General features: G+C 43.4%; 1 protein-coding gene across 1 annotated transcript in view; it reads right to left on the bottom strand.

The window, feature by feature from the left end:
* Nucleotides 1-1,479: 1,479 nt before the first annotated feature.
* Nucleotides 1,480-26,109, bottom strand: part of LOC121287539 (solute carrier family 12 member 5-like) — a 426,506-nt gene continuing 401,876 nt past the window's right edge. Inside the window, exons 20-26 of the mRNA XM_041205472.1 lie at nt 24,430-24,561; nt 23,124-23,231; nt 21,140-21,262; nt 18,720-18,907; nt 18,433-18,447; nt 12,048-12,181; nt 1,480-1,571 (exon numbers count right to left, since the gene is read on the bottom strand). Coding sequence (XP_041061406.1) covers nt 1,480-1,571; nt 12,048-12,181; nt 18,433-18,447; nt 18,720-18,907; nt 21,140-21,262; nt 23,124-23,231; nt 24,430-24,561 — 792 coding nt within the window. The remainder of the gene's footprint in view (nt 1,572-12,047; nt 12,182-18,432; nt 18,448-18,719; nt 18,908-21,139; nt 21,263-23,123; nt 23,232-24,429; nt 24,562-26,109) is intronic.

The following is a 26,109-nucleotide window of genomic DNA, read 5'->3' as shown; positions in this document are numbered from 1 at the left end:
GAGATGTTTAATTTCAGAATCTTGTAATAAATGATTGCTTTATAAGTTCCCTAGATTCGCACAGCAACTTGAGTAATATAGCTCAGCCCTTCTTGCAGCTTACAGTAATTTGCTATTTATAGCTTAGTTAGAAAACAACTGTATGTACACAACCTGCAATAATTGAATATCCTTTATTTTTAGGGTCAGTGAAAAATGTTTATCTGTGAAAATATATTCATATTGCTCATAATTATATTTCACTCAATTTCTTCCAGACAAAAAGTAAGCACAACTTCTTTAAGAAGTCTAAATATGTTAAAAAGGATGTTAATTTTATTTATTGATATTTTTAAATGCATGCTACAAAACATTACGTGTTCTGAAGCAATATTATTAGAGAATGCACACCTCAGCTAATTATGTGTGTGTAACAAATAATGATTGGAGCATTTTCACATCTATTTAACAAGTACAATTAATCCTTTGATCATTGGGGAACTACAGTCTCACTGAAACAAGCACAAATGTTACTGTCACTCACACATCAAGAGTAATTATTATTGTATTACTAATCTATACAACCAAAACAAACACTAACATAGTGAAATAAAAATAAAGCGTTTTGAACATTACATCAGCTAACCCTAGCTTTTGTTCCCCATATTGTGTTTTATTTTATTTCATTTTTACTTTATTTGTATCTAATATACCATAGTCTATCTATTTTACATCTTTTCTTCAACAACTCTACCCCCCACCCCCAAAAAAAATAGATTTATTTTCTGCTTTCATTTGCCCCTGGTTCCGTTTGGAAAGAGAACCCACTTTTAACAGATTAGCCTTGACTTGGATGAAAACCAATTCAAAGGGCCGGTTTTTCAACTGTTTATGGTCTGGATGTTTGGAGATTAACAAGGCTGCATCACAGATGCGAGCATGATGTTCCACTGCGAAATAATGGAGTACCAACACTGGTCTATTCACAGCCTAACAACCAGACTTTGGAATTATCCACCTGTGACATACCAAGGGTTAAATTGTAATTCATGTGTTTTTCAGAAAGTTTTGTCCAGTCATGCAAATGCTGCTGATTTGAGTACGTTGCTATACAGCCTATAACTGTTTCCTTACACCTACAGAGTGTCCATTTACATTAATGATAGTTTTAAAAGTGTTCAGTGACCTTAAATGTTTTCTAATATTGCAACTTGAATGAAAAGTTCCTAGGAAACAAGTGAAGCATAGAAAGGACAACAATAAGCAAAGTCATTTCAGACAAGAAGAAGCTATGTAGGTGAGCATTCCCCTTCCATGTCTGTTCAGTGCTACTTCCTATCCTGTCATCAAAGGGAAACATTTTACAAAAGCTGTTACCAGGAGCTGGATAGGAAGTCATTTTAGCTGCATGGCAAACACTATACATTTAGAAGAGACTGGGAATCGCTGATAAAAAGCTGAGATGGGTTCATTGCGCGAATATTGGCAGTGGACTGGAGCTCACGAGTAAATGGTGATGACCTCACGGCCCCCACCACGAACCAACAGCACACGGTCCAGGCCTTCTGTCAACACCTCCAGGAATTCCATGTCTGCAGCATCTGTCAAAGAAAACATTTTCAGCCTCGATAAACATCTAGCTGACATTAGAAGACATTGCATGGATCAAGACCCCAAGACATATTGACTTGGCTAATGTGGACTGGTCTAATTTTAAAAAATGATTATCCATAAACTCGAGTTAATTCACAACTCTGCCGCTTGCATTCTTACTCACATCAAGTTCCACTCAACAATCATCCCTGTGCTCACTAATTTATATTTGCGCTCTGTCCGGCCACGCCTTAATTTTAAATTTTTTATCCTTGTTTCCAAATCCATCCATGACCTCACCCCTCCCTATCTCTCCAGTCTTGCCCAATCCTATAACTCAACCCTTTTGAGATCTCTGCACTCCACTAATCCTGGCTTCTCAAGTGCTTGGGGGCATTATACTACATTAAAAGGTGCTACATAAATGAAAGTTGTTGTTCTTAACAAAAATTTACTTTTGTCTCCTATAGGCATATAAAAGGCAAAAGGTGGTCAAAGGAACAGTGGGGCCAACAAAAGACCAAAAAGGGGATTTAAGCATGGAGGCAGCGGGCATGACTGAGGTATTAAATAAATACTTTGCAACTTTCTTTACCCAGGAAGAGGATCTGCATAGGCCACGGTGAAAGAGGAGGTAATTCAAACATGTGAAAGATTTAAAATTGATAAGGAGGAGGTAAGGATAGGAAAGCCAGCATAAATTTGTTAATGGGAAATCATGGTTAGCTTGAATTTTTTGATGAGGTTTCAGGGAGGGTTATGTGGGTAATGCTGTTGACGTGGTGTACTTGGACTTCCAAAAGGCATTTGATACAGTGCTGCACAACATACTTGTGAGTAAAGTTGGAGCTCATGGAATAAAAGCAACAGTGGCATGATGGACAGAAAGTGGCAGAGTGACAGGAAACAGAGAGTAGTTAGTGGATGTTTCTCCGGCTGGAGGGACATTTATAGTGGAGATCCCCAGGATTGGTGTGGGAACACCTGCTCTTCCTGATATTTATTAATGACCTAGACATTGGTATACAGGGCACATTTTCAAACTTTGTGGATGATACAAAATTTGGAAGTATTATGAACTGTGTAGCATAGAACTTCAAAAGAACACAGACAGGTTGATGGAATGGGTGGATAAATGGCAGATGAAATTTACAGCAGAGAAGTGTGAATTGATTAATTTTGGTAGGAAAAATGTGGAGAGACAACATAAAATAAAGAGTACAATTCTAAAAGGGTGCAGGAGCAGAGGGACCTGGGTCAATGATTTATCTGCATAAATCATTGAACGTGGCAGGACAAGTTGAGAGAGCAGGTAATAAAACATACAGCATTCTAGGCATTATTAGTAGGGGAACAGGGTACAAAAGCAAGGAAGTTATGTTGCACTTGTATAAAACACTGATTCTGTCTCAACTGGATTAATGTGTCCAGTTCTGGTGCCATCTTTAAGAAGGATGTGAGCGCATTTGAGAAAGTGCAGAAAGGATTCACAAGAATGGTTTCAGGGATGAGGAACTTCAGTTACACAGATAGATTGGAGAAGTTGGGATTGTAGTGCTTGGAGAAGAGAAGGTTGAAAGGAAATTTGATAGAAGTATACAAAATCATGAGGGGTCTGAACAGAGTAGGTAGTGAAAAACTGTTTCCATTGGTGGAAGGACCGAGAAGAAGAGGGCACATATTACAAGTATTTATGGCAAAAGAAGCAATGATGACATGAGGGAAACCTGCTACGCAGTGTATGGTTAGGGTCTGGAATGCACTGCCTTAGGCTGTGGTGGAGGCAGGTTCAATTGAGGCACCCAAGAGGACATTGGATTATTATCTGAAAAGGAAGATTGTGCAGGGCCATGGGGAGAAGGTGGGTGAGTGACATGATGAATTGCTCCTTTGGAGAGCCAGCAGTGACACGACGGGCCAAATGGCCTCCTACTGTATTCATTCTGTGATTCTGTTGTGTCTCTCAAGCATTGAAAACAAATACAGAACTAGTTAAACAGAATTTTCCTTGCTTCTCAGTCTAATACAAATGAGCACTGAGAATATTCCTTGCTGTTTCTTTTCCCACATCCCTGCTAACAAAATAATCTCCCATCTATATTCATTTTCCTAATTCAGGCAGCAATTTCTACCCCGACTGCACTGCACTTAAAACTATCTTTATTTAAATTCTACAAGCATAACCACTTTCTTGTGAGATAAAACCGTGGTCATAATTAAATTATTAACAATTTCAGCAGTATTTTTATTGCGACCCATGACTAGTTTATTGGTAATTCCTGCAGCATTTTTACTGTAACCACAACTAGTTTGTTGGCAATTTCTGCAGTATTTGTACTGCAGTCACTTCTAGTTTATTAGCAGCCCCTGCAGCATTTTCACTGCAGTCACCATTAGTTTATTGGTAATTCCTGCAGTATTTTTTACTGCAATCACAATTAATTCATTGGCAATTTCTGCAATATTTTCACTGCAGTCACTTCTAATTTATTAGGACCCCCTGCAGTATTTGTACTGTGATCACGACTTATTTATTGGAATGCCCTGAAATACTTCTAACGTGCACTTTGTGTACTATTTCCCCCCTTCTCTTTTTATTAAATATACACTAGTCAATCTCCTATGGCTTTGCACATGACTCAGAGAATAGTGTCATTCTCTAATCCATTTTCTGCTATCTTTACATTATTATTTCTCAGTCTTTCTGTCTCTACTTGTGTCTCCTTCCTTCACTACAATTGTCTCTCTCCTCTTTTTATTTGCTTCTCTCCCCAGAACATCTAATTTGCTTCTCTTGTTTTATTCTCTACTTGTGGGTGGGAGATGGTGAGTGGTACGTTATTCCTTGATGGGGAAGGAAGCCACCAACAGTTCCAGCTTGCTTGGGGTGAGGGATGATTGCTGTGAATAGTTCTCAGAAGCTCCCTTCCTATTCCCATCCCAACCATTGCATATCTACCCACCCCCTTACTTTCTTCTGAAGGTTTTGACTTATGTTAAGGTATATGATGTTAGCAGTAGTTCAGAACCTTGCACAAACTGAATCTACTTCATGTCTGAGCCTAGAGAATGGGATATTTAATATTGAGGATGCATCACAACTGAGTTCCACCCTTACTCGCAGATCATCCTATTTAAATTTTGCCATACCCTCATTTCTAATGTATGGATGGGCAAATACTTTGAAGGGCAATAATAAAATTGAGCCAGATGGTTTCATATAAGAACATTCCTGCAGCTCAAATGCTCAGGTTGGACAGTAAATACTTACTCAGCCCACTGCATTAGATATTCAGAAGTTATATTTTTTTGCATTGCGTTTTGAGCTTTTATTTTTCATTGGGATTTTAGGGGATATGGGTATCACTGGCAAGGCCAGCATTTGTTGCCCATCACTAGCAGCCCTTGAACTGAGTGGCTTCCTGGGCCATTTCAAAGGGTTGTTTTCAGGAGCTCAGATAAGCGCTTCTGTGGTCGTGAAAGAGACACGAAATGGTATGTTGCCTCCCTGGTGTCAGGGTCCAGGATGTATCTGATCAGGTACGGGACATTCTGAAGGGGGAGGGAGAACAGGCAGAGGTCGTGGTACACATTGGTACTAACGACATAGGCAGGAAGAGTGATGAGGTCCTGCAGTGGGAGTTCAGGGAGTTAAGCAGAAAGTTAAAAAAACAGGACCTCTAGGGTTGTTATCTCAGGATTACTCCCTGTGCCATGTGCCAGCGAGGCTAGAAATAGGAAGATAGTATAGCTGAACATGTGGCTGAACAGATGGTGTAGGAGGGAGAGTTTCCGATATCTGGATCAGTGGGATCGCTTCCGGGACAGGTGGGAACTATACAAGAAGGACGGGTTGCACCTAAACTGGAGGGGCACCAATATCCTGGCTGCGAGGTTTGCTAGTGTCACTCGGGAGGGTTTAAATTAGTATGGCAGGGGGGTGGGAACCAGAGCAATAGGTCAGCAGGTGAAGTAAATGACTGGGAACCAGTGAATATGGCCAGTAGGAAGGGCAAGCAGAGAGAAATTACTGAACACAGTGGGACTGGGGGTCTGAAATGCATTTATTTCAATGCGAGAAGTATAACAGGCAAGGCAGATGAGCTTAGAGCTTGGATTAGTACTTGGGACAATGATGTTATTGCTATTACAGAGACTTGGTTGAAGGATGGATAGGAATGGCAGATAAACGTTCCAGGATTTAGATGTTTCAGGCAGGATAGAGAGAGATGTAGAAGAGGTGGAGGAGTTGCACTGCTGGTTAAGGGGAATATCACAGCTGTACGACAGGAGGACACCTCGGTGGGCTCATGCAGCGAGGCAATATGGGTAGAGCTCCGGAATAGGAAGGGTGCAGTCACAATGTTGGGAGTTTACTAAAGGCCTCCCAATTGGTGGCGGGAGATTGAGGAACAGTTACATAGGCAGATTTTGGAAAGATGTAAAATCAATAGGGTTGTTGTGGTGGGTGATTTTAACTTTCCCTATATTGACTGGGAATCGCTTAGTATTAGGGGTTTGGATGGTGCAGAATTTGTAAGGTGCATCCAGGAGGGCTTCCTGAGACAATGTGTCCAACTAGGGAAGGAGCAATACTGGACCTGGTATTAGGGAATGAACCTGGCCAGGTGGTCAAATTTTCAGTAGGGGAGCATTTTGGGAAAAGTGACCATAGGTCAGTAAGTTTCAAGGTACTGGTGGATAAGGATAACAGGAGTCCTCGGGTTAAGGTGCTTAATTGGGGGAAGGCTAATTATAACAATATTAGGCAGGAACTGAGGAATCTAGACTGGAGGCAGATGTTTGAGGGCAAATCAACAACTGATGTTGCGGGGGGGGTGCTTTTAAATGTCAGTTGATAAGAATTCAGGGCTAGCATGTTCCTGCTAGGATAAGCATGGCAAGTTTCAGGAACCTTGGATAACGAAGGATATTGTGAGATTAGTCAAAAAGAAAAGGGAAGCATTCGTAAGGGCTAGAAGGCTGGGAACAGATGAAGCCCATGGAGAATATAAAGAAAGTAGGAATAAACTTAAGCAAGGAGTCAGGAGGGCTAAAAGGGGTTATGAAAAGTCACTGGCAACCAGGATTAAGGAAAATCCCAAGGCCTTTTATACATACGTAAAAAGCAAAAGGGTAGCCAGGGAAAGGGTAGGCCCACTCAGGGACAGAGGAGGGAATCTGTGTGTGGAGCCAGAAGAAGTGGGAGAGATACTAAATGAATACTTCTCATCAGTATTCACCACACAGAAGGACTTAGCAGCTGATTTGTCTAAGGAAGAGTGCGTAGATACCTTGGATCATGTTGAGATCAAAAAAGAGGTGTTAGGCATCTTGAAGAATATTAAGGTGGATAAGTCCCCTGGGCCAGATGGGATCTATCCCAGAGTACTGAGGGAGGCAAGGGAGGAGATTGCTGGGGCCTTGACAGAAATCTTTGTATCCTCACTGGCCACGGGTGAGGTCCCAGAGGACTGGAGAATGGCCAATGTTGTTCCATTGTTTAAGAAGGGTAGCAGGGATAATCCAGGAAATTACAGCCTGGTGAGGGAAATTATTGGAGAAGATTCTTCGTGACAGGATTTACTACCATTTAGAAGCAAATGGGCGTATCAGTGAGAAGCTGCATGGTTTTGTGAAGGGGAGGTCTTGTCTCACTAACTTGATCGAGTTTTTCAAGGAAGTGACAAAGATGATTGACGATGGAAGGGCAGTGGATGTTATATACATGAATTTCAGTAAGATCTTTGACAAGGTCCCTCATAGCAGACTGGTACAGAAGGTAAAGTCGCACGGGATCAGAGGTGAGCTGGCAAGAAGGATACAGAATTGGCTTGGTCATAGAAGACAGAGGGTAGCAGTAGATGGGTGATTTTCTGAATGGAGAGCTGTGACTAGTGGAGTTCCGCAGGGATCAGTGCTGGGACCGTTGCTGTTTGTAGTATACATAAATGATTGGGAGGAAAATGTAACTGGGCTAATTAGTAAGTTTGCAGACGACACTAAAGTTGGAGGAGTTGCAGATAGTGAAGAGGATTGTCAAAGGATACAACGGGATATAGATCGGTTGGGCGGAGAAATGGCAGATGGAGTTTAATTTGGACAAATACGAGGTAATGCATTTTGGAAGGTCTAAGACAGGTAGGAATTATACAGTAAATGGCAGAACACTTAAGTGCATTGACGGGCAGAGGGATCTGGGCGTACAGGCCCACAGGTCACTGAAAGTGGCAACGCAGATGGATAAGGTAGTCAGGAAGGCGTATGGCATGCTTGCCTTCATCGGCAGGGGTATTGAGTATAAAAGCTGGGAAGTCATGCCGTAGCTGTATAGAACCTTGGTTAGGCCACACTTGGTATATTGCGTGCAATTCTGGTTGCCACATTACCAGAAGGATATGGAGGCATTGGAGAGGGTGCAGAGGAGGTTTACCAGGATGCTGCCTGGTCTGGAGGTTATTAGCTATGAGGAGAGGTTGGAGAAACTTGGTTTGTTCTCACTAGAGCGACGGAGATTGAGGGGCAACTTGATAGAAGTTTACAAAATTATGAGTGGCGTGGACAGAGTAGATAGTCAGGAGCTTTTACCCAGGGTGGAAGAGTCAATTAATAGGGGATATAGATTTAAAGTGAGAGGAGAAAACTATAGAGGAGATGTGCGGGGCAAGTTTTTTATGCAGAGTGAGTGTCTGGAATTCACTGCCAGAGGAGGTGGTGGGGCACTGGCATCAATATTGGATAGGGAGAGATCTGTACCATTGGGACGATCTCCACCTGAACCGATCTGGGACCAACGTTCTAGCAAAAGGGTAAATAGGGTGGTCAACAGGATTTTAACCTAGAAAGTGCAGGGGGAGGGAAGGGTAAAACTCCAAGAAGTATGACTAATGGGAAACAAAGCAGCAGGTTAGCGTGTGGAGGGGTGGATTCAACTTCATGGAAAATTATGAAAAAAACTGAAAAGGAGAGCCCAGGAGAGGCTATTAAAGTCTCCAGAACATAAAATAGGACAGAGTGTTTGGAAAGCGCTAGGAATCTAACTTCAAGCACATCAGATAAAGGGATGACAATGAGAAAGGTTACGGGAAATACAGGACTGAAGGTGTTGTATCTGAAAGCACGTAGTATACGAAATAAGGTAAAGGAGCTTGTGGCGCAGATTGAAATTGGCAGGTAAGATGTGGGCATTACGGAGATATGGCTGCAAGGGGATCAGGACTGGGAGCTAAATATCCAAGGATATACATCCTATCAAAAAGATAGGCAGGTTGGCAGATGGGTTGCTTTGTCAGTAAGAAATGAAATTAAATCGATAGCAAGAAATGATGTAGGGTCAGATGTTGTAGAATCTGTGTGGGTAGAGTTGAGGAACCGCAAAGGTAAAAAAACCATAATGGGAGTTATGTACAGGCCTCCAAACAGTAGTCAGGATGTGGGGCACAAGATACACCAGGAGATAGAAAAGGTGTGTAAGAAAGGCAAGGTTACAGTGATCATGGGGGTTTTCAGCATGCAGGTAGACTGGGAAAATCAGGTTGGTAGTGGATCCCAAGAAAAGGAATTTGTGGAATGTCTATGAGATGGCTTTTTGGAGCAGTTTGTGGTGGAGCCCACTAGGGAACAGGCAATTCTAGATTTAGAGATGTGTAATGAGGCAGATTTGATAAGGGAGCTTAAGGTGAAGGAACCCTTCGGAGGAAGTGACCATAATATGATAGAATTTACCCTGCAATTTGAAAGGAAAAAGCTGGAATCAGATGTAATGATATTACAGTTGAATAAAGGCAACTACTGAGGCATGAGGGAGGAGCTGGCCAGAATTGACTGGGAGATGAGCCCAGCAGGAAAGACAGTGGAACAGCAATGGCAGGAGTTTCTGGGAGTAATTTGGGAGACACAGCAAAAATTCATCCCTAGGAAGAAGAAGCATACTAAAGGGAGGATGAGGCAACCATGGCTGACAAGGGAAGTCAGGGACAGCATAAAAGCTAAAGAGAAAGCATACAATGCGGCAAAGAGCAGTGGGAAACCAGGGCATTGGGAAGCCTACAAAGACCAACAAAGGACAACTAAAAAAGAAATAAGGAGGGAGAAGATTATATATGAGGGTTAACTAGCCAGTAATATAAAAGAAGATTGCAAGAGTTTTTTTAGATATATAAAGGGTAAGAGAGAGGCAAAAGTGGACATTGAGCCGCTGGAAAATGACGCTGGAGAAGTAGTGGGGAACAAAGAAATGGCGGAGGAACTGAATAGGTACTTTGCGTCAGTCTTCACAGTGGAAGACACGAGTGACATCCCCAAAGTTCAAGAGAATAGGGGGGCAGAGGTGAGTATGGTGGCCATTACCAAGGAGATGGTGCTAGGAAAACTGAAAGGTCTGAAGGTGGATAAATCACCTGGACCAGATGGATTACACCTCAGAGTTCTGAAGGAGATAGCTGAAGAGATAGTGGAGGTGTTAGTGGTGAACTTTCAGGAATCACTGGAGTCAGGGAGGGTCTCAGAGGACTGGAAAATTGCTAATGTAACCCCCCCTGTTTAAGAAGGGAGTGAGGCAAAAGACAGGAAATTACATGCCGATTAGCCTGACCTCGGTCGTTGGTAAGATTTTAGAGTTCATTATTAAGGATGAGATTTCAGAATACTTGGAAGTGCATGGTAAAATCGGGCAAAGTCAGCATGGTTTCATCAAGGGGAGGTCATGCCTGACAAACCTGTTAGAATTCTTTGAGGAGGTAATGAGTAGGTTAGACAAAGAGGAGCCAATGGATGTTATCTACTTGGACTTCCAGAAGGCCTTTGACAAGGTGCCGCACAGGAGGCTGCTCAGTAAGATAAGAGCCCATGGTGTTAGAGGCAAGGTATTACCATGGATAGAAGATTGGCTGTCTGGCAGGAGGCAGAGAGTGGAGATAAGGGGTCCTTCTCAGGATGGCGGCCGGTGACTACTGGAGTTCCGCAGGGGTCAGTGTTGGGACCACAACTTTTCACTTTATACATTAATGATCTAGGTGAAGGAACTGAGGGCATCCTGGCTAAGTTTGCAGATGATACAAAGATAGGTGGAGGGACAGGTAGTATTGAGGAGGCGGGGAGGCTGCAGAAGGATTTGGACAAGTTAGGAAAATGGGCTAAGAAGTGGCAGATGGAATACAACATGGTGAAGTGTGAGGTCATGCACTCTGGTAGGAAGAATAGAGGCATGGACTATTTTCTAAATGGGGAGAGAATTCAGAAATCTGGAGTGCAAAGGGACTTGGGAGTCCTAGTCTAGGATTCTCTTAAGGTTAACTTGCAGGTTGAGTTGGTAGTTAGGAAGGCAAATGCAATGTTGGCATTTATTTTGAGAGGACTAGAATATAAAAGTAGGGATGTGCTGCTGAGGCTTTATAAGGCTCTGGTCAGACCACATTTAGAATATTGTGAGCAATTTTGGGCCCCGTATCTCAGGAAGGATGTGCTGGCCCTGGAGAGGGTCCAGAGGAGGTTCATGAGAATGATCCCAGGAATGAAAGGCTTAACATATGAGGAATGTTTGAGGAATCTGGGTCTATACTCGATGGAGTTTAGAAGGATGAGGGGGGATCTGATTGAAACTTACAGAATACTGAAAGGCCTGGATAGAGAGGGCGTGGGGAAGATGCTTCCATTAGTAGGAGAGACTAGGACCCGAGGGCACAGCCTCAGAGTAAAGGGAAGACCTTTTAGAACAGAGATGAGGAGAAACTTCTTTAGCCAGAGAGTGGTGAATCTATGGAATTCATTGCCACAGAAGGCTGTGGAGGCCAGTCATTGTGTGTATTTAAGACTGAGATAGATAGGTTCTTGATTGGTAAGGGGATCAAAGGTTACAGGGAGAAGGCGGGAGAATGGAGTTGAGAAACTTATCAGCCATCATTGAATGGCGGAGCAGACTCAATGGGCCGATTGGCCTAATTTCTGCTCCTATGTCTTATGGTCTTATGGTGGAAACAGGTACGATAGTGATGTTTATGAGGCAGCTTGACAAATACATTAATAGGATGGGAATAGAGGGATATGGACCCCGGAAGTGCAAAATATTTTAGTTGACGGGCAATATGATCAGCGCAGGCTTGGAGGGCTGAAGGGCCTGTTCCTGTGCTGTACTTTTCTTTGTTCTTTGTTCTTAACAGTCAGCCACATTGGGTCTGGAGTCACATGTAGGCTAGACCAGCAGGTTTCCTTCCCTAAAGTGAACCATTTGGGTTTTTACAACAATTGTTGATGTTTCATGGTCACCATTACTGAGGCTAACTTTTAATTCTATATTTATTAATTAAATTTAAATCCCAACAGCTGCTCTGGTGGGATTTGAACCCGTGTCCATAGACCATTAAGCTAGGTCTCTAGATTACCCGACACTACCGCTATGCTACCACTTCCTCCAACCACTTAGTTGTTGAGTAGGCCTTGATATCGCATAATCGTTCCTCCTCCTTTGGAAAGGATACAGTTTTCATCTCCATTCCGGTTTTTCGGAGGTCCCGGCATGTTCAGCAGGACCAGCTTTGCTTCTTGGGACTTTTTCACAATGACTTCATTAAGTTTGACTGCAGTGTGCATCCGCCGGACATTTGATTGATTTCTGATTGACAGACAAAGCCATTATCACTTGTAGTGTGAATTGTTAAACTGTTAAAATGTGCATGAAATACTTTCCTGCACAAAGAGACACACAAACTGACACACTTGCTCGCAGGGAGAAAAACTAGTAAAAAAAAAATCGATCGATAAACTGCATCTGCATTTTGTGATAAGAAGACTGCCACCTTTTGTTAAAGAAGTGAAATGAAATTAAATATTGTGTCAGGCTCATTATGTGGCACTGCAACAGTCAACTTTCACTAAAACAGATACACAGCACCAAAATCAGCAGGTTTAATATCTTCAGCTTGGTGCGTTGCTGCACATTCACCAAGATAATTTATATACTATCTAAAAAAAAACTATTGTATTTAATTTAGAAAATAGTGCAACAAATTGTTACCTCACTGCTCTGACTTCCATAGCTGCATCACAAAGTAAAATTCTATACACAGTAAACATAATTGTTTTTAATACACAGCCTCCACCTAATACTAGAAAAGAATGAAGCTGTCTTAGAAGTCTAAAACAAGATTCTCCTTACGAACATTGCAACATCTCCCCAGGGATAGACAGGCCAATACCAGAGGGTAGGCACTCTACCTCACAGAATGATATAGTGCAGGACAAGATCATTTAGCCCATTGTGCAAGAGCTATTTAATTATTCCCACTCCCCTGCTCTTTCCCCAAAGCCCTGCATCTTTTTCTCTTCATGTATTTAGTCAAGTTCCTTTTAAAAGTTACCATTAAATCTGCTTCCACTAACATTTCAGGCAATATATTCTAGATCATGACACTCACTTTGTAAATCTAATTTTTCTCATGTTGCCTCTGGTTCTATAGCCAATTATATGTTCCAAAGCACCAAGAGTGACCCAAATTACTGATGTTTTGGACAGCTCTTTGTGGTCTTATAAAAGAACTCCCTCGACAACAAAATATCTCAAGTGTGTAACGCAGCTATACGAGTAGATGCAACTGTGGCAATAGACTGTGCTAACTGTTACGATATCTGTAGAGATAACATTTAAAAAGAAATTTGAACTTTCAGTTAATAGTGGAATGGATGATACAGCAACATTTCCCGTTTTAAGATGTTTACTATAACAAACAGATTAAAAGTATTATCGACTAAATACTATTTTTATAGGCAATGTGATGCAGAATAACGCCAACAGTGGGGGCACAATCTTCCAGCCTTGTTTTAATATAAAAATTGCTAATGGGCATAACCATCTCAAGAATCCCGACAAAGGAACATACTGCCTTTGTCCAAGCCAAAGTGAGAAGTGGCAATATCACAAGATCCTAACCCCCCGCACCCACCCCCCCCCCACCCCACCAACCCCCACCCCCATTACCCCCTCAAGCTGGTGAAACTTGTAATATTGTCTTGTGGAGCAGAAAAGCTCAGACTGCTATCTTCCAACAACCAAGCAGCAGCAGAACCAGAGCCCTCTGTCCAGGTCTTAAAACACCTGCACCCCATCTACATTGTTTCCATCGGAACTTCTGAACTCCTGTACCGGCGCCTACAAGACTAATTCACCTCTCTGTGCCCATCTCATCATGATAATCATTTCCACTGAAAAGTGAATTATCCAACATTAGTCTCCAGACTGCTGACTCTGTGAAAGAATACATCATTGGACTTTTGATTCTGGACTCTGGACTCACGTGAAACAATAATTATTAATTCTGTGGTCCTTGCCATGTACCTCTTTATTTCTCTATCCCTCTTTTTTTGTATGAATGTACTGGGGGCTATGTAGCGACACACCCACCCCCTATAAGGGGAAAATCAAAAATCAAAAACACCTTTCTGCTTATGGCCAGGTAGGGAGAGGAAAATCAGGACTGTTTAAATTAAATGCCCTCTTGTCCATAACATCAAACCAAACACAATCTCCCACCCCAATTCTTGCATGGTGAACCATAGTGTCAAAGCCCATTTCCATGGTAACATGAATTAAATGGGCCTTGTATCCAGATAGAAAGGCTGATTAGCTATCTTTGAGAACCCAACTCTCTTTCATTTTGAAATTAAATGGTTACTTTAAAGCACAACTGTTTAAACCTAACATTCTCAACAGCTTTCTGAGACTTTGGAGCCTCCAAGTTTATCCACTGTTTGCACACAGGCTGCGGCTATTGTCTCCAAATGTAAACATCATGCACCTTCTTCCCAGTAAAAAAACTGCACCCTGGTTAATCTCTAACATTAAATCACCTAGGCTTCGGTCAGACAGACTTCAGAAGAGGTTACATTACCTCCTTCATTTTACCTTAAATTGGACACACAGGGCAGAATCATCCCAGATTTACGCTGTGCAGTAGCGGACAGGAAAAAGGATTTTTTTAACCGCTGGCTGCAATGGCAGCTTTTCACCCCATATTGTACCAATCTTGCCTCATTAATCATGCATTCCTGGGAAACATGCCAGGTTGCTGGTGAGGCATCATCTTAATTGCTTGCCCCACCATCGCATCAAGCCTTCAGTAAACCAGGTGCCATATTTAAAGGCCGCCCATGCAAAGAGCTAGCATTCTTCAAAGGACAGGAAGCTGCCGTGAACTGATGTCTGCCAAAGGGAGGAAATGTGCTGCTTCCAGATTTAGTGATGCCTCCCTTGAGTACCTACTGGACACAGTGGAGGCCTGCCGTGATGTCCTCTACCCCAGCTCTGGGCAAAGACCAGCAAGCAAGGTCACCAATCCAGCGTGGGAGGCGGTGGCAGCGGTGGTCAGTGCCAACAGCCTGAAAAAGAGGACAGCCACTCAGTGCTGAAAGAGGATTAATGGTCTCCTCCGTTCTGCCAGGGTAAGTCACTCTTCTCTTCACTCTCAACTTACACACACTCAAACGAATCACGCATTCACAGGGATCTCATGCCTCAACGGACAACACCACTAACTCTCACACACGACCAACAGGCTCATTCCTCTCAAGCTCATGTTCTCATCCCGTCCATGGCTCCGCTCACCACACAAACATTCCAGGCAGTGCCATGTGCCCTGCTCACACTCTCTCCATCTGTTTTCACGCAGGGGAAGCTGGCTCACATTAACAGACAGAGGTCCCAGACCGGGGGTGGAGTGCCGACTATTAGACCCCTCACTCACTTTGAGGAGAGTTCCATTTTGCTGGCTGGTGAGGACGTGGACTGTGCCTCTGGTGAGGGTGAGGTTGGCGGCGAACGCCCACATAAAGATCCTGCACCACATCGCCCCTCTCTCAATGCAACTGTGAGTGCTCTCTCTCCTGCTTTTGACTCTGCTAATATGCACTATTTATCTCTACTTTGGTTCACAGGGAGCTCTGCCAAGTGACCGACATCCTCAGCTAGCCAGTCCCTCAGCTCCATCCACATCCTCACCTCCAGCCAAAGGACACCTCTTCCATTGAAATGCTGCAGCCTGGAAGACCCATCACAGTGCTTACCCACACCCTCCACCAGCGCAGAGGCACACACCTTGGTGGGACCTTGATCTAGAGCAGGCTTGGGTTCACAATCTGGTGGTCACCGCACAGGTGTCCGCAGCAGGTTCAACCAAGTTCCCCAGCACTCGGAGTACTGCTGGGGAAGAGGCATCCGTGAGGTCCAGGACAGATGATGAGCCTCTAGATTCGGCCTTCTACCTCATCATGGAAAGTCACCAGAACTGGGGTTGGGGGGGGGGCGGTGGTGGAGTATCACACAGAGTTGTTGGAAGCCCTCGACAGAGTGGTACGCGAGTCAGAGGAATGCCTCCGCCTGCTCTCTGATGAAGTGGCACCCACATATGCATGTATGGAGGTCTCCACGGGGAGGATGGCAGGTGCCATGGAGACCCTGGTCCAGCAGAATGCAGAGATGCACACAGACTTGCAATCTGTCGTAGTAGCCATGTGGCAATGTGAGAGGGAAGCAGGGCACATTGACGTCCTCCAGGTGCTCCTTGCCCTCAAGGAGTCAGGCCGGGGCCCCTCGGCACCCGAAGGGAGGAGAAGCAGCAGCTGGACACCCGTGGGTCATCTTCTCAGGAATCTCAGAGACTGTCCTCTCCCAAGTCCCCATTGCATGTGACCCCCTCAACCTCGTCCTCTGTCACTGCAAAGGGAGCAGCTGGCACACAGGAGGACAGCCAAAGCAAGCCGGGGCCCTCAAAGCCTCGGCTATCCAGAGGATGCAGACCAAAATCATCAGAGGTTTTCGGAGTCTACAGGGCCAACCTTTGAACAGGCTCCACCCCATCGCCAACCTTGCTGCAGATGTCAGGGCAGCACCTACAAGTGTTAGACCTAGAAAAGCTAAGAGTTTCTGACCACAAGAGGTTGCACACATTCTGTCACTTTATGATCTGAAAATGTATTCACTTTCACTGAATAGCGTGTAAATGTTGTCTTTCAGCTTCATTTACAGGCTTTGCGACTCCTCCTCCTGTATTCCCCTTCCAATAGCAGTTCAGTTGCACACAGCCAGCCCACAAGTGATTCTGCAGGGAGAAATGTGTGTGTGTACACGTGTGTGTGTGTGTGTGTGTGTGTGTGTGTGTGTGTGTGTGTGTTTGTAGCAGGGCCTTTTGGAGCCTTGTGCAAGCACTCTCCCATACATGTGGGTCCTTTCCCCATCATATTCATCTCAAATGCTCCTGAGCATTTTCAATGTTGCTTGCTGGGGTTCTCTTCAGTTGAGCTGACCTGCATCTCCAACCACCCACTGATCACACTCCCATACAGCATCTGTGTCCGTCCAACACGAGGCTCTTTTCACTTTTGATTTTAGAAGCATGGTACTGGTAATGTTTGTCTTCAGCTGCCCTGTCCTTTCCCCATCCCCAGTCGCACAAGTCCTTTCCCCCATCACTGTCGACCCCCCAACATCACCTTCCACCTCCCCACCATCACCTACCAGCCAGAATGCTTTTCTTTCTGGGATCTCCAGGTGAATGTATATGTTCCTTACCTTCCTGAGAATCTCACTCCCAGCCATATTAACCTCCTTGACCTCCTCCTTCATACCCCCAGGGTCCATATCTGCCTCTGAGTCCCCACCAACCACCCTTGCTGTCTCTTCTGCCGCTACTGTCGCAGCCTTACCTCCCACCCTACCATCTAACTCTGCCCTCTCTCATTCTCACCATTCCCTCCTACATGCCCACCATCATTTCACTCCCCAGGAAGTCATCGACTCCACAGGCCCCTTTCTTGTATGTTAACCTGGACATACTCCACCACCCCCCACCTCACTTCTCTACCCTTAATCCTAACTTCACCCTTACTCTTTCCTTCCCCTGGACTCTTTCCCCACCATGAACTCCTTCTCCACCTGGACTCCTTCCCCCCTCCAAACTCTTACCCCCTCCAAACTTCTTCCCTTACACTTTCCTCTCCCTTTACATCTACTTCCCCAGTTGCCATATTCTCCCCTGTCACACCCTCCTCCCCCGTATTTCCTACCTCCACAACGTCACGCCCCTGACACCATAATTCCCCCTCACCCAACCTCACCCCCCCCCCCACCCCCGACACCACTGTTCCCCCTCTCCCAACCTGACTCCCATTCCCTCCACCCCATCCCCCGGTACACTTTCCTCTCCCAGTCAAACCTACACCTTCCTCTCCACCCCCTTGATGATCATCCATAGCAGACTATGGCCAAGACACTGTTGTCTTGAAGCCGACCCTCAATGGTGAACTTCCACTTTCCGGGAGCTGCTTCATGGCGGATCTCTGTCCATGAGAACCCACTCAGCATTCAATGCACGGCCCTCCAGGGTCCTGTTGCTGTCGGGCTCCAGCATCTTCTGCAGCTCGGATGTTCGGGATGTGAGCAAGGCCCTGACATTAAGTCCTGACTTCTGCACATCACACTTGTCAAGACATTTTCTGCACTGGCGTGTTTTCCCGCCAACATGGGTGGTAAATTTGATGTGGGGTGATGATTCTAGGGCTTATAGTGATATGCAGATGTATTAAAATGACATTCCTGATGCGCAGTGGTGGGAATCACAGCCCACCATTGACAGGTGGAAAGCATGATTGCAAACTGGTTTCACAACAGCGTGAAACTTTGCCTTCCCGCCATATTGTCTGCTCACGCCCGCCATGACACCAAAGGACACAGAAAATTCCACCCACAGTCCCAAAACGTAACAATCCCATGAACTTCATAATTGTAACAGAATGTACTCTCCTGTAAACAAAACATAAAATTGTACCAATAGGATGAAAGAAGGAATAAGAAAGTAAACAATGAACTTGACTTACAGATTCTCCCATTCACTGGCAGCATAAAGTGAGAAAAAGACCAGTTGAAAAAAGTAGGTGAATGACTGTGACAGTGATGCCAAGCACAGGATTCAGAGTTCCAGCTTTAAGCAAATTAAAACCACAAACTCTAGCAAAGCATTGAAGTCCTAATAACTGCATGGTACCATGTATACCAAGAAACATGCCTCCTCTCTGATCTTATTTACTGAAGTGCACAGAATGCTTAGATATTTAACTAGCACTTTGCTCTCTTCCCTGCTGTACTTCAGATTAAGAGCACTCACGGTTTCATACTGAAGAGATCCCGGATTTCTTCTGGTGTGACTGGCCCTTTGTTTTTGTTTTTATCTCCGACTAATTTTTCTTTAGTCCAGGTCATGTGAACTTTCTCTCCAGGTGTGCTCACCACATCAGCAGGTGACCGAGAGGCTATCGACTGAGTGGATGCTGTTTTGTCATGAATCAACTGAAGCTGAAAAAGGTAGAAAGAGAGGAATAAAACAGGTGTGAGCAACAAGGGCTGTCTATGTTTGGTGACACGGAATCAAATTTTACATGTGTCGGATTTAGCACGATGATGGAGGAGTCAAATTCCTGACAACTAAAGTAAAAATTAGGACATTTTGATTTTATTTTTGGCAAGGCTGCATTTATTGTCCGCTAATGGCTATCTGGAGAAGGTGGTGGCAAATCTATTTCTTGAACTAATGCAGTCTTTGTGGCGATGATGATCCCACATTCAAGTTAGATAGAGAATTCCAGGATTTTATATCTGAGTGATAACGGCAATATGTGGAGGAAAATTTGGAGCTGGTGATGTTTCCCAAAGATTGCTGCCCTTTCCTCCTTGGTGGTGGAGGCCGCAGTGTTGGAATGTGCTGTCAAAGAAAGCATGCTGATTGCTGCGGTGCATTTTGTACATGTTAGTGGTGGAGAGAAGTTAGAAGAGGAAGTCAACAGTGAAAAAATATAAATGGTAAATATACTTCTGGAATAAGTTTCCAGGAAAGGTCACTCGAGCTACCAAGAGCTGGAGAACTCTTTTCCTTTATCGTGATAATACATCATCTCCCTTTTCATAAGGCCATGTGCCTGGGATATCTAATCTTACTCAAGAATTTAATATAAGGTTCCTGCAGCAACATAAGCAGGAATGAAAGCATTACAGCCCTTCACAATCCTGTATCCTCCAAGATATTAAGTACCTCTTTCAACCAGTATCACCTTCTGTACTCTGTAAGGGAAGAGAGAGGGGCCTGAGAGATTCAGAGTTACAAATCTGACAGTGGTTAATAAAATAATACCTTCTCTGATCACCACAAAGGATTTGTACATCCAAAAATAGAGGACTTTCCAGCTGCTGAGATAATTGAATGAGGTGGAAATGGACTGCAGGGTCACTTGAAGTTGCAGAGATCCACCATTTAAGAAAATCATGTAGACTATGGAATAACACACTTAGAGGGTAATTAAAACTATGTGCGCAGGCAGAAAACTGACAGTTGCAAATCAGGCACCCTTTATACTCATTGTCTTCCCATCGTAGCCAGTGGAAAGGAAAAGTAACAGGGTATGTAAAGTGCCGCTGATTACTGACCATGTCCAAAGCAAAAATCACCCAGCTTGCCCTGCCGAGAGAGCATCCACTACCAGAAACTCCTTACCTGGAGGAAAATCTGAGCACAAATTATGGCTTGTCAAAGCATCTGCTGCCTGACCACAGGAAAGGGCTCTGCACTGCAACATCACCTTTCTAATAGGGACAGGGAGAAGTCTGTGTAGAGTGCGCAGGGAGGTATTGCATAATCCTGATGCTTCAGCCACCAGGCTGTATGGCAGGCCTTTGGGTCAGCTGGTATTCTTCTGCTCACCAGTTTTGTATAATAGTGTTTCATTTTTTAAATTCCTGTTCTGAAATGAAACTGGCCAATGGCACTGTTCTTATCTACCCTGTTTCTGTTTACTTACAGATGATACTGCAGCCTCATCTGGACACAGTGATGGAGGATGGTCCCTTTAACACTGATGATTCACTAACAAAATTGAGAATCACCTTCACCTCGAGAACATCACTTGGCAGTGACCATGCGAGCCTCCTTGAGCCGGTCTTTCCTTTCTGTGTTCTGGCCAAGCAATAACAACAACCATCGATCCCATTCTCTTAACACCAGAAAGTGCTGCACCAATGTTACAGTTAGACAAGCAGTTAGATCCAGTTAGAAGCCCATCAGTCTGCAAACTGAGTTCATAAGCTAGCGGATGTTCCTTAATAATCCTATTTCTTTAGCAATCAATGTTGGATTCAAACATTGCCACGGAGGTAAAAAGCAAGATAGAAAACTATTATTCAAATTAAATGAATGAAAAATAAGAATTCTTTGGAAGGCAACTCCTACAACATATTAAAATTTCAAGTCTAGTGAGATGCTTCATCAGATGAAGAGTCATATTAGAATTGAAACGTTAACACTGTTGCTCTCTCCACATATGTTGCCAGACTGGCTGAATTTTTCCGGCACTTTCTGTATTTATTTCAGAATTCCAGCACCCACAGTGTTTTGCTTTTGTCCTACAACATGTTTCTCTGTTAGAAAAATCTCCCCAAAACAGGATACCTTGTGTGATCTGACTGAGTAAAGACATTGAAGACAGCAAATGCTGAGGTGTCCCTTTAGATTCACTAATTTCACTATAATGGGAGTACCTCCTCCTCGGGTTTTTCTTCAGCACTTCCTTCCTGTTCGTCCTGAGAGCTCAGGCGTAGCTTGGCCTTCGCTGGATGTTTACGACGAATGGAACCGCGTGATTCATCTGTGATGCTTTGAATCTGGACAAGGGAAAAGAGCAATAATGGACAAGGTCCTCAGGAACATTGACTTCTTTTGTAGAGGAATAAACTGCAGTGACAGGGTGCTGTTCATGGAGACATCACAGGCATTCATTTACTGTTTTAGATTTTTTTTTTGTTCAGATACTTAATATTTTTTCCCTTTCTGTGACTCCCTTTGCCAATAACAGTCTTTGAGGAAGCCAGGAGAGGAAAATCCAACATGTTATCATGCCTGTGGAGCAGCCATCAACAAGATGATGCCCCTGGGGTGTTGATATTCATACTGTTCCTTGTTTTAGGTCAACCTACCATCCTAATACATCAGTCAGTGAGATAGAAGAGGCTACAATGTAAACTGAAGAGTAAATCTCTTGTTACATTAGCACTGCATCATTTTTATGCCATTGGGTGTGCTTTCTTGAATTCACATATTGGTGGCTTAATGAGGAAATCTGCTCTCATTGCTGTACCTCACTGTTATGAAACTCATTTTCTTTAAATTCAAAAGGTAAGCGGGATAACTTTTCATAATTTCCTCTGTGGTTCTGCCTATATCTTCTTCTTTCTCCCTACATCCTGGTTCTGTCAAAATCAAAGCTCATCATCTGCTACTCTCAGTCTTTCCCAGGACCTCATAATTGTGGGATCCTCTCCTATATTGCAACAGTGACTGCTTCAAAATATTTCATTGGCTGTAAAGTGCTTTGAGTAGTCTTGAGGTTGTGAAAGGTGCTTTGCAAATACCAGTTTTCCTTCCTTACTCAAATTCTCAAATCCAAACCTGGCAGCAAATAACAACCACTTCTTGGCTTGCAGTTTTCACCATTACTTTCTTCAACATTATTGGCTCCTCACTTAAGTTTTTCAAAAATAAGATGTCACAGCTGATTACTATTGGAAATGCCTGGCATCATGACAAACAGCAGTTGCTTAACCATCTGCTTATCTGTCAGTTATTTTGTTGTTTGTAGAAAATCCTAAGGGGTGATTCAATGCTGCTCTGATCTCAGTAAGGAGCCGTGCTTACCAGAAGTCTGGATTGGAGTCAAGGTTTCAAATCTGTAGCCCCCAACCTTTAGCCCACACACTCTGGGAGTGTGGCCCCTCATTGGAAGTGAGAGTTTTTTTTATTCATTCACGGGATGTAGGCTTCGCTGGCTGGGTGAACACTTATTGCCCATCCCAAGTTGCCCTTGAGAAGCTGGTGGTGAGCTGTCTTCTTGAATTGCTGTAGTCCATGTATGTATACCCACAGTGAAGTTAGGGAGGGAGTTCCAGGACTTTGACCCAATGTCAGTGAAGGAACAGCGATATATTTCCAAGTCAGGATGGTGAGTGAATTGGATGGGGACTTCCAGGTGGTGGTGTTCCCATGTGTCTGCTGCCCTTGTCCTTCTAGATGGTAGTGGTTGTGGGTTTGGAAGGTGCTGTCTAAGCAGCCTTGGCGAATTCCTGCAGTGCGTCTTGTAGACAGTACACACTGCTGCTACTGTGCATCGGTGGCTATACATTCCCTTAAATCTTTGATCGTGAAAATAGTCTCAAAAATTGGCACAACAAATTGATATTATCTACATGGTGGGTTTGGCTACACTTCCAACTAATTCAGCCCAGAGCAGGGAATGAACCTAGGACCACCTAGAACCTTCTGATCTGAATGTTTCAATGTCATGTCAGATGGTATGTTTATTAACTCAACAACCTCCTTTGTTCTGTTATTTAACAAGACTTTTGTGAGTGAACAGGATTTCAGCATCATTTGAAAAATGAGTGCTACGTTTAATATTTTAGGATTTCACACCTCAAAACATGAGACCTGAACAAAATTTCTCACGAAGCAAAATAAATGGACCCTTACCTCACGCTCCCTCTCATTCTTTGTTAGGTGCATTTCCTTTAGAATTTGTGACCTTTGCTCCATCATTAGTGTTCGCTCATAAGTGTAAGCTGAGATATCACTGTCATGCTGTGAAGCAGAACAATACATGCTATAAGAAACATTAAAGCTTATTTAAATTGATTATGTTAATTTTCTGTGAGTGACATATCAATGTTGATGGTGGGGGCAGTGGTGGACTATACAAGTATCCCAAATGCCCAAAGGATAATGCAGGTATAATATTAATAATGGCGGACCCATACTTTGCAATGTCTTGTGCATCACAATAAAGCATCCCTACTCTACCTAATCTCCTGGCAGAGGTGTGAAACCAGATAAAACGAAAACTCAATTTTGAAAAAAAATTCCTCTTCAATCCCTTGGAAGACTGAAACTAGTCCAGGAGATCATATGCTTTTGGGACTTTGGAAATCTGGTTCTTTAGACACGCCCTATGGAGTGTGGTTGCTCTGCTGGCCTGTCTCCCTTCTGTAACTATGTCGGCATCCAGGTTTCCATGGAGAAGCAACATGCAAATAATATTATAATGTAATTTATTAAATTTCCTTTTTCGTTCTAACGATTTGGATGCTTATTGTTTGTACTGTTTCTGTTTGAATGGAGGGTGGGAGATGGGGTATCTGTAACAGTTACCAAAAACAATTCTTTGTCCATGAGCTTGGTCCATTTGAACTCAGGTAACGTTAGCTGAACCTAAGGGGGCATTTTATGTCTTTCTAGTTTTAAAAAAAATTCTTTCATGGGATGCGGGCGTCGCTGGCAAGGCTAGCATTTGTGCCCATCCCTAATTACCCTTGAACTTCTAGGCCATTTCAGAGAGCAGTTAAGAGTCAACCACATTGCTGTGGGTCTGGAGTCACATACTGGCCAGACCTAGTAAGAATGGCAAATTTCCTTCCCTAAAGGACATGAGAGCATTTACTACAATCCATGATCATTTCATGGGGCCATTACTGGCACTAGCTTTTAATCCCAAATTAATCAATTGAATTATCAATCAATTGAATTCAAATTCCACCAGCTGCCATGCTGGTATTTGAACCCATGTCTCAGGGCATTAGCCTGGCCTTTGGATTACATGTCCAGTGACATTATCACTATGCCATGATCTCCCCCAAAATGGAGGTAATTGGAACAAATTCCTTTTTATACAGAGACAATATGTTAACTGAGAGTTCATAATTCTTCCCCTTTTGTTTTAGTACACTGGCATGAATAGCTACTTATCCACATTTGTCTCCACATTTCACAGCTGTCCTCATACCATTTCTACAACTTCCACTTCAGCTACAATCCGCAGGTGATAGAGAAACACTGTGAGGTCCTTCTTCATCTGGATACTGTTATCTTCCAACTGGGCCACTGTGAAAATGCGCATCTTACACTTCCTCCACACCTGTCAATCAAAGACCGAGCATAAAAGAGGTGGCATCAATACCTCTGCAGTTTACAGCCGGTGAAGAATTCAATTTTACAGGAAAGCAGATTTTCAGAGAACGGTTGGTATCTGGGAATGGTTATTAGGTTGCGGAAGGGTTCATATGACATCGTTTCTGAAAACGGATCCTACCTGAAAATACCTTTTATTTCAGACCTGACATGTTCCAGCTTTACATTTCAGAAATGGTTTGCAAAGATTGGCCAAAATATAGGATAAGAATACTACGCTCCAATCAATCCTGGAAATACAGGAACCCAATTTTGGCAGATGTTGTGCTTAATTCCTGACTTACTGCCTCTTTCTGGGATTTCTGAATTGGATTTGTAAGGAGTGAAACCCTGAACAATCAGTCCTGCCCCACATATACATCTATCTGACATTTCCACCAAAGTTGCCTCCACTTGGAAGAACCCACTAGGAAGTTCTGGTGCAGTTGGAGCCATTCCACTTATACAGGGGACCAAGGGGACACTCAGTGGGGCCTAGGCAACCCTTTCTACCATGGTGGATAAATAATTGATTTTCTAACTGCATGGGGCAGGCGGGCAATTGAGATGTGTCTGTAGTGGCTGGTGCAGATGACAAATCGCCCCATACAAATTAGATGTCCTCCTGCTGACCATACCAACTCCATTTGGCTGAGTGCTGAGGGCACCAGCTGGCACAGTCCTCATGTAACCACTGTTGCTGCAGTTTTTTGATGCATGTCTTAATGCATGTATTTTCTTTTAGGTGAGTGATATGGCAGACACTGATAGCTAAAGACTCCCTGTATGATGATTAATGATGTGTGATGTACTCAAATACAATTAGAGAAGTGGTCCTCTGACTTTTATTAACAGAATTTAAAACAGTGTAAATTATATACAATTAATCTGAAGATCATAAATACAAGTGAGTTATTTGATAAGTCTACATTTAGTATCACAGGTCATCAGCTGGTTTACTTCTGCTGGTCACTGCAGGTCAAAACTCCATTCATTACATTCTAAACTTTTAGAAGTCATAATATTGTTCTCTGTGAATGACTGTTCTTTAACAGGGAAGGTTTTAACCATGAGGGTGCCAGGAGAATAAATCACCAAGTAAAAAAAAAAGCTTAAAATAACAATGGCATATATACCATTACTTTTTCATTACTTTCTGAATTCCAGCATATTAAAACAGGTAGGATAGAATTGACATTTTGAGGCCAGTACTTGGGCAAACAGTCACACTAGAAGAAGTGGAAAAAATAAGTCTGTAACTCAAAAACTGTGATCATACTGAATTTGGCCAAAAACACAGAACTAATGTACCCACAGTCATGTAATTCCGACTCTGTACCTCTGTACTTGCAGCCCTGAACTTTCTGTATCGCCAATCCAGTACCTCCTGTATCTGCAGCCCTGAACTTCCTATACTGTACCTCCTTTATCTTCAGCATGTACCTCTAACCCTGTATCTGCAGCCCTGCACTTCCTGTCCCTGCAACCCTGTACTTCCGGTACTGTAACTCCTTTA

This window comes from Carcharodon carcharias, chromosome 14, assembly GCF_017639515.1.
Source record: "Carcharodon carcharias isolate sCarCar2 chromosome 14, sCarCar2.pri, whole genome shotgun sequence".
Lineage (NCBI taxonomy): Eukaryota > Metazoa > Chordata > Chondrichthyes > Lamniformes > Lamnidae > Carcharodon > Carcharodon carcharias.
Note: the sequence above shows the minus strand (reverse complement) of the source record. Positions and strands in the feature narration are given on the sequence as shown.